General features: G+C 48.9%; 1 protein-coding gene across 2 annotated transcripts in view; it reads left to right on the top strand.

Moving 5' to 3' along the window:
* The first annotated feature begins 2,086 nt into the window (after positions 1–2,086).
* The window catches only part of USP11 (ubiquitin specific peptidase 11), a 29,321-nt gene continuing 23,312 nt past the window's right edge, over positions 2,087–8,095 (top strand). For both annotated transcript variants that reach the window (XM_053371373.1, XM_053371371.1), the window contains exons 1-2: positions 2,087–2,484; positions 7,699–7,808. In XM_053371373.1, the coding sequence (XP_053227348.1) occupies positions 2,102–2,484; positions 7,699–7,808 (493 nt within the window). In that variant the 5' untranslated portion in view covers positions 2,087–2,101. The remainder of the gene's footprint in view (positions 2,485–7,698; positions 7,809–8,095) is intronic.

Here is an 8,095-nt window from a genome sequence, read left to right as displayed (position 1 = left end):
AAAAGGAAATGCAAGAAAGCAAAGTGGCTGTCCAACGAGGCCTTACAAATAGCGGGGGAGAGAAGGCAAGCAAAATGTGAGGGAGATACAGGAAATTGAATGCAGATTTCCAAAGAATAGCAAGGAGAGACAAGAAGGCCTTCTTAAACGAGCAATGCAAAGAAATAGAGGAAAACAACAGAATGGGAAGAACCAGAGATCTGTTCAAGAAAATCGGAAATATGAAAGGAACATTTCGTACAACGAATACCATAATAAAGGACAAAAGTGGTAAGGACCTAACGGAAGCAGAAGACATCAAGAAGAGGTGGCAAGAATACACAGAGGAATTATACCAGAAAGATGTGGATGTCTCGTACACCCCAGGTAGTGTGGTTGCTGACCTTGAGCCAGACATCCTGGAGAGTGAAGTCAAATGGGCCTTAGAAAGCACTGCTAATAACAAGGCCAGTGGAAGTGATGATATACCAGCTGAACTATTTAAAATTTTAAAAGATGATGCTGTGAAGGTGCTACACTCAATATGCCAGCAAGTTTGGAAAACTCAGCAGTGGCCAGAGGATTGGAGAAGATCAGTCTACATCCCAATCCCAAAGAAGGGTAGTGCCAAAGTATGCTCCAACTACTGCACAATTGCACTCATTTCACACGCTAGCAAGGTTATGCTTAAAATTCTAAAAGGCTGGCTTAAGCAGTATGTGGACCGAGAACTTCCAGAAGTGCAAGCTGGATTTAGAAGAGGCAGAGGAACCAGAGACCAAATTGCAAACATGCGCTGGATTATGGAAAAAGCCAGAGAGTTCCAGAAAGACATCTACTTCTGCTTCATTGACTATGCAAAAGCCTTTGACTGTGTCGACCGCAGCAAACAATGGCAAGTTCTTAAAGAAATGGGAGTGCCTGATCACCTCATCTGTCTCCTCACCCTATCTCTTTGTGGGATAAGAAGCTACAGTTAGAACTGGATATGGAACAACTGATTGGTTCAAAATTGGGAAAGGAGTACGGCAAGGCTGTATATTGTCTCCCCGATTATTTAACTTACATGCAGAATTCATCATGCGAAAGGCTGGGCTGGATGAATCCCTAGCCGGAATTAAGATTACCGGAAGAAATATCAACAACCTCGGATATGCAGATGACACAACCTTGATGGCAGAAAGTGAGGAGGAATTAAAGAACCTTTTAATGAGGGTGAAAGAGGAGAGCGCAAAATATGGTCTGAAGCTCAACATCAAAAAAACGAAGATCATGGCCACTGGTCCCATCACCTCCTGGCAAATAGAAGGGGAAGAAATGGAGGCAGTGAGAGATTTTACTTTCTTGGGCTCCATGATCACTGCAGATGGCGACAGCAGCCACGAAATTAAAAGGCGCCTGCTTCTTGGGAGAAAAGCAATGACAAACCTAGACAGCATCTTAAAAAGCAGAGACATCACCTTACCAACAAAGGTCCGCATAGTTAAAGCCATGGTTTTCCCAGTAGTGATGTATGGAAGTGAGAGCTGGACCATAAAGAAGGCTGATTGCCGAAGAATTGATGCTTTTGAATTCTGGTGCTGGAGGAGACTCTTGAGAGTCCCATGGACTGCAAGAAGATCAAACCGATCCATTCTTAAGGAAATCAGCCCTGAGTGCTCACTGGAAGGACAGATCGTGAAGCTGAGGCTCCAAGACTTTGGCCACCTCATGAGAAGAGAAGACTCCCTGGAAAAGACCCTGATGTTGGGAAAGAAGAAGAGCAGAAGGAGAAGGGGACGACAGAGGTCAAGATGGCTGGACAGTGTTCTCGAAGCTACAAACATGAGTTTGACTAAACTGCGGGAGGCAGTGGAAGACAGGAGTGCCTGGCATGCTCTGGTCCAGGGGGTCACGAAGAGTCGGACAAGACTAAACGACTAAACAGATGAGGACCTAAGGTTTGGAAAGGGGGGGAAAAATCACACATGCCACTCTCAAGATGGCGTCTCTGTCCGCCCCGCACATTTACCAGCACCAAAGATGGTTGACTTCAGACGGGCTAGCGCAGGGAACATGCCCTCAACAAACATGGCAGCAAAAGCTTCCGCCCTGAGACACGGGCCTGGTTTTGCGGAAGAGAATGCATCGCGTCCCCTTTACTTTTCTCTCTGACGGCACCCGGCACACGGAGAAAAAGAGGCCGCGTCCATTTTCGGCTAGAGCCGGGCAGCCAGGAGGCCGGGCCCGAGTCCCCGCCCCGCTCGTCACGGTCGCCGCCCTCAAGATGGCGCCGGCCCGCCTCCCCTTCCCCGCCACACCTCTCGGGCCGGCGGAAGCGGGGGGGCGTGTCGGCGGGAGCCGGGCGCCTCCTCGACGGGCTTCCGGGCGGGAGGCGGCGATGGCTGCGGAGCGGGGGCTGCCGGCGGCGGCGCTGCCGGGGCTGGAGGCCCAGAGGCGGCAGGTGGAGGGCGAGGGGCCCGAGCAGCCCGGGAGGGAGCGCCCGCTGCGCGCCGGAGAGAAGTGGTGAGCGGGGCGGGGCGGAGGCTCCTCGCGAGGAGACCCCTCCGGGAACCGGCGCTGAGTCCCCTCCCTCGGACGGGGGCGACTGAGCTCCTTCCTCGGAAGAGCCCCGCCGGGCTCCCGGGAGGCCTCCCTCCTCCGGGCGGGACGGGGCTGCCCGGCCGGCGGGCGTCGCGGAGCATTTCCTCTCCCTGGAAGCTCGCGGGATGTGCTCCCTTCAGACGCGCTGCTTCGGCTCCCTTAGTCTCCGATGGAAGCAAAAGCCTCAAGTTCTTCTGGAGCACATTTCTCATACTGCTGACATGCTCACTTCCGGAATGAAAATGCTATTCCCCTTTTTCCTTTTGGGAGGCAATGGCTGCTCTGAATCAACTTGGCATCTTGGCGTTTGGTTGTTTAATTCATTTTCTTCTGTTCCTTCCTGTGTCTTGGGTAGACACTCCAACTACATCAGTGGATTTCGTGAATGCGACCCACTCTTCCTACATGGTTTTTTTCCCCTAAAAAAAAAAAAGAATTCGTGGTTCTAAACTCTTTGCCAAAATTTGTGTGCTTTGCTGTAGCATTCAAATATTTCTAAACAACTATGTGATTGAAAACCAGTCACCTCCCTCCCCCCATTTGTTTTTTCTTGTGTAGCAGGATTATTGAGGTGACCTTGGTGATCCCCACCCCAAGAAAAGACTTCTGTGTCTGTGTCAGAAAGAATTTCAATAGGTACTTAGCATGGAGTTACTGTTGGAGAGAGCTGCTCCTGCCGCCCCCCCCCCCAAGGAGCACTGAGTTGTTGTTTTTAAGGGCTACCTTAGTTTTGGAGGTGGGTGATCCCCCATAGACATGCTGTGGGCTTGGTTCCAAAGCTTTCTTACCCCCCCTCTGCCCTCTTAGTGGCTTCATCCAAGTGCAGTGAAGTTTCGGTTTCTCAGCTGCCCCACCTACAAGGCCAGCCTCATTTGGTAGCAGCCCCTGTCTCTCTTGCATGAGCGCCTGGCGGTCTTCTGTATCCTTGTGTGGCTTTATCTTCTGTGGAATGAGTTTTAGTTTCACTCTCGATAAACTGGCAAACTTCCTGTTTTTGTCACTGAATCTAGACTCCCTGTGTCAGCTGCACCTACTTTTCTCCTAGATGGGGTTTAGAGAAATCTTACCTCTCCAACCTGTTTTGTGCCAACTAACATGCAGTTGTGTCTTGGGGAAGACAGTTGGGGAACCACAGCCCCAATAGTGAAACAAACCACCTCCGTTGTCACAGAGCAGAAAGGCAGAGCTTCCTCTTTCATTGCAGGGGGTTGTAGAGGATCTTCGGGTCCCTTCAAACTTTACAGTTCCATGAGGTGCGTAGTCCAATCTCACGCTCCTTTGCTTGGAAGCCACTCATTCCACTGAGTTCAAAAGAGCTTGTTTCCTAGTAAATGTGTGCATAGGATTGCAGCGTAAATGAGATAAGTGTGGGACAAGTAAGTCGGTTCACATTGCATACCAGCTTCAAGCTTCTGGTCCATTGGTTTATGACCAGTGTGCTGTGGCACCCTGGGGTGACATGAGGAACATTCAGGGGAGCCCGGGGGGGGGGGGGTGGCATCCTTTCATTAACTTGCAGCCCATATCTTCCTGCATTATTTTTCTCTCTGAGGAACATTCGGGGGAGTCGACACCTTTAACTTGCAGCCCATTATCTTCCTGAAATAAAACAATGGCAAAAAAAGTGGGGAAACATTTTTGCCTGACTGTTGATCTTCTTAAAATCTCCCCCTCCCTACACACAAACAAGAAACCTCCTCAACTTCAGTTCCTTAGTTTTACATGTTTGCTTGGGTTCTCATTGACACTTGTATTCCCACATGCACGTGTCCAAAAGTGGCTCCAAAAAGGGGCACGGCAGAACGGGGGAAGTCCCCACTTAATGCACGTTCTGTACTGGAACCCCAGGGTAAGTGGCTTCCACAGGGGAGCTGCAGAAAGAATGTGGTTGGTCGAGGGAGCTGTGGACCCCACAGGGTTGAAAACCACTGATCTAGTCCTTGTTTTTTAAAGCTCTCTACGCCTCTCCTGTGCCCTTCATTCTGCACAGGCTCCCCTGCTGTTTCTCCCCTCTGCTCCTGCTCACACAGTGGGCTGAGACAAGAAAGCTGCTGCAGTTACTGCTTGCACAGATCCAGTTTGGTCCCCCATTTAATTTCCTCCCCATGACTCACTAGTGGGAGGAGCCAGCCTTGCATGGCAGTGAATGAGTGTCATGATCAATATGTAGCTGCCTGGGAAGCTGGTGCAGACTCTCACCCAGGAGGGGGGGGGTTGAACTGCTTTCAACAAGCTGTTCTGCCCTTTCCTTCCTAAGATTTGTCCCACTGTGGTAGGCCTGAGGGTTTCCCCAGCCTGAGAAGAACTTAGAACTTTTTCCTAGCATTAAAAATGTTTCCCAGCCAATTAATGGTCTTCATTGATCTTGAGTTAGAACTAGTCTGGGCCTGAAATCATGAGCAAAGGAAAGAGAGACCATATATTAGACTTGGCAGGCTTTTTAGCTACATAGAACTCTTTGCTGGGCTGATGTCTGTCTTAACTAAAAGGCATGCTTTCATTTCATGTGTTGCTTCTCCTTGCGGGCCAAAGCCTTGAGGAATTTCAAGGATGCTGGCTTTATCAGATGGTGTCGCTCCCAGATTCTCAGTGGGACTGTGCCATTGGATGCTGAGCTAGCGTAACACCTGCAAGCTGTGGTCTTGCCTTTGGGTTCCCCCTCCTCAGCCCTTCCCATTCCTCCTGGCCCCATAGAGCTTGCCTGGATGGAGGAAGCACCCAGGGCTGAGCTCAGTCAGTGAGAGTGTGCCATTGGATGTAGGGAAGAGCAGAGGGGGGTCTTCCCCTTACCCCACCTGCTTTCCTTAATGTCCAGAGACCCCTGCACGGTCACAAAAGGATGGAAGCTGAGCATTCTGCACTTGAACTTACATTAATGTCCAAGGCAATATTATGAGGAAGGGGTCCAAACCTTGATGCTGCTGTTAGAACAAAGTTTCCTCCGTGAAAAGGGTGGAAACTTTGAGGTGGTCTGCTTACAACGCACCAAATATGTATTTACGATTGTGCCGACCCCTTTTATGGCCCTGTGGTTTGTGTTGAGCCGCCAGAGATGTGACTGGAAGATGCTGGTCAGGGTGATGGCAGCTGATGTCTGGAGGGACTGCCATTGCCCTGCCCCTGGTGTGAGGAATGGTCATTTCTATCCAGTAGTTGCAAATTGTAGGATTGGGGCTGAGACAAACTGGAACGTGTCCAGAGGAGGGCAACCAAAATGGTCAAAGGCCTGGAAACGATGCCTTATGAGGAACGGCTAAGGGAGCTGGCCATGTTTAGCCTGGAGAAGAGGAGGTTAAGGGGTGATATGATAGCCATGTTCAAATATATAAAAGGATGTCACATAGAGGAGGGAGAAAGGTTTTTTTTCTGCTGCTCCAGAGAAGCGGACACGGAGCAATGGATCCAAACTACAAGAAAGAAGATTCCACCTAAACATTAGGAAGAACTTCCTGACAGTGAGAGCTGTTCGACAGTGGAATTTGCTGCCAAGGAGTGTGGTGGAGTCTCCTTCTTTGGAGGTCTTTAAGCAGAGGCTTGACAACCATATGTCAGGAGTGCTCTGATGGTGTTTCCTGCTTGGCAGGGGGTTGGACTCGATGGCCCTTGTGGTCTCTTCCAACTCTATGATTCTATGAGGCGGAGGCTCCGCTGCTGTCAGATTGCTCCTTGCCATCGTGCGGCTGGTGTTAAGGTGACAGCCTGTTCCCTTCTGTGGACTTATTAATATAGTGCCCCAGGGCAATAGGAGAGGGAACTGTTTTTCAGGATGGGACACATATTTCATGGTCTGAGCTGACCCTATGGTGGTATAAAGGGGTAATATAAAATCAACCACCTTGGGGTGGAATGCAGGTTTTTCTGCCAAGGTTTACTGCCAAGCAGAAAATTAAAACTGACTTTTGTAGACAATCCACATCTGCAAGTTGAATGCAAGAATAAATTATGCAAATAATTGAGGCTACGTGATTTAATCCATTTAATAGAAAGACTCTTATTTCGAACGTCCCAAGTATTTCTTATACATTGCACAATACTCTGCATGTCTAAGGAGGAAGTCCTGCTGAGTTCAGTGGGGCTTATTCCCAGGTAGGTGAGTGTTGGATTGCAGTCTAATTCTTACACAGTGACCCTGCAAAATGGGATGAGGAAATGTGTGCCCTCCGGGTCTTGGCTGGGCTAAAATTCCAGTTTTTGCAGGGCATTGGCCATGCTGGTCAGGGTGATGGCAGCTGATGTCTGGAGGGACCGCCGTTGCCCTGCCCCTGGTGTGAGGAATGGTCATTTCTATCCAGTAGTTGCAAATTGTAGGATTGGGGTTGAGACTGAATGGCAGGGGATTGCCTGGTAAATTCTTGGCTAACTTGATATTTGAACCAGGAGCAACTGGAAGGGGTTCTTTTATTCTGGGGGGCTGCAAGTGAGGGCCTTTCCTTCTAATGATGTGGCAATTCACAATTTAATAAGCAAAAGTTACCTTGTGTATTCTTTCGCATTGCAACAAAGCACATAGATTGAAGTGTGGGTAATATGTACATATATATTTAAGTTAAGCCATAGTTTGGTTCAAGGTGTTTACTTAACTAAATATTTTTAGATGATGGGCCTAGAAATAACTTACGATTTCTTAGGCACACCTGTTTGCTTTCAGTCGAAGCTGTAGTCACACGCAACAGTAAAGATGTTGCCCATCTTTACTTCCATAGTCTAGGGAAGTGGAGAAAAGGAGGACTTTGGATATTAGCAGACCTGGGCGAGCTGGTACTGGGTCTGTGACAGGAAGCTGCAAAGAGCGGTTGCAGCTGAAGGGAGCCATGACCTGCCTCCTCCTTATCTGAGCCTTTGGATGGTGTGATCGTTACCTTTTTAAAGCTTATCTCTGTGGTCAAGAGGACTAGAAATTTGCTATTTCAATCAAAATAGTGGGAATTCTCAGTTGTCTGGACTGATAAGCTGCAAGCAGATGTATGCAGTATTTGGCACAGTTGCAAGGCCTTGGATCGAGACCTTAGCTTTCCTTGTGGAGGAGGCATTCTTCCTGACCCTGTTTGGGCTGGAGGATGGAGGGAGACTTGCCTGCTTATGTTTATGCACACTGGTGTGGTTCTGTATTTGAACTTGATGTTTCTTTGCCCACAGGTATTTGCTGGAGAATCATTGGTACAAACAGTGGAGAGCATACGTGGAATCTGGAGATCAAAACTCCATCTCTTTCCCTGGACGGATCAACAATGCTGAGCTCTTTGAAGGTACAGCTTCCTCTGTCCTATTATTTTATTTTGAGATTCTTTCCTTCTTCCCTTGACATACATTCCCAGGGCAGCACGGCTAGATGAAAACCAGCACTATGTCATTTTTACCCCCATCCTCCAAGGAGCCCAGAATGTCATTCATTTTATCCAGACAACAACCCTGTGGGGTAGAGTGGGCTAAGATGTAGCAACAGATCCAAAGATGCCCAGTCAGCTGTTCATCTGGCTTTCCATCCTTGATGCAGTTGCTGTATCATGGAAGGGGAAATGTGTTGGAAGTTGAG

This window comes from Podarcis raffonei, chromosome 17 (genome assembly GCF_027172205.1).
Source record: "Podarcis raffonei isolate rPodRaf1 chromosome 17, rPodRaf1.pri, whole genome shotgun sequence".
NCBI classification, from domain to species: Eukaryota; Metazoa; Chordata; class Lepidosauria; order Squamata; family Lacertidae; genus Podarcis; species Podarcis raffonei.
This window is presented reverse-complemented; position numbering and strand designations above follow the sequence as displayed.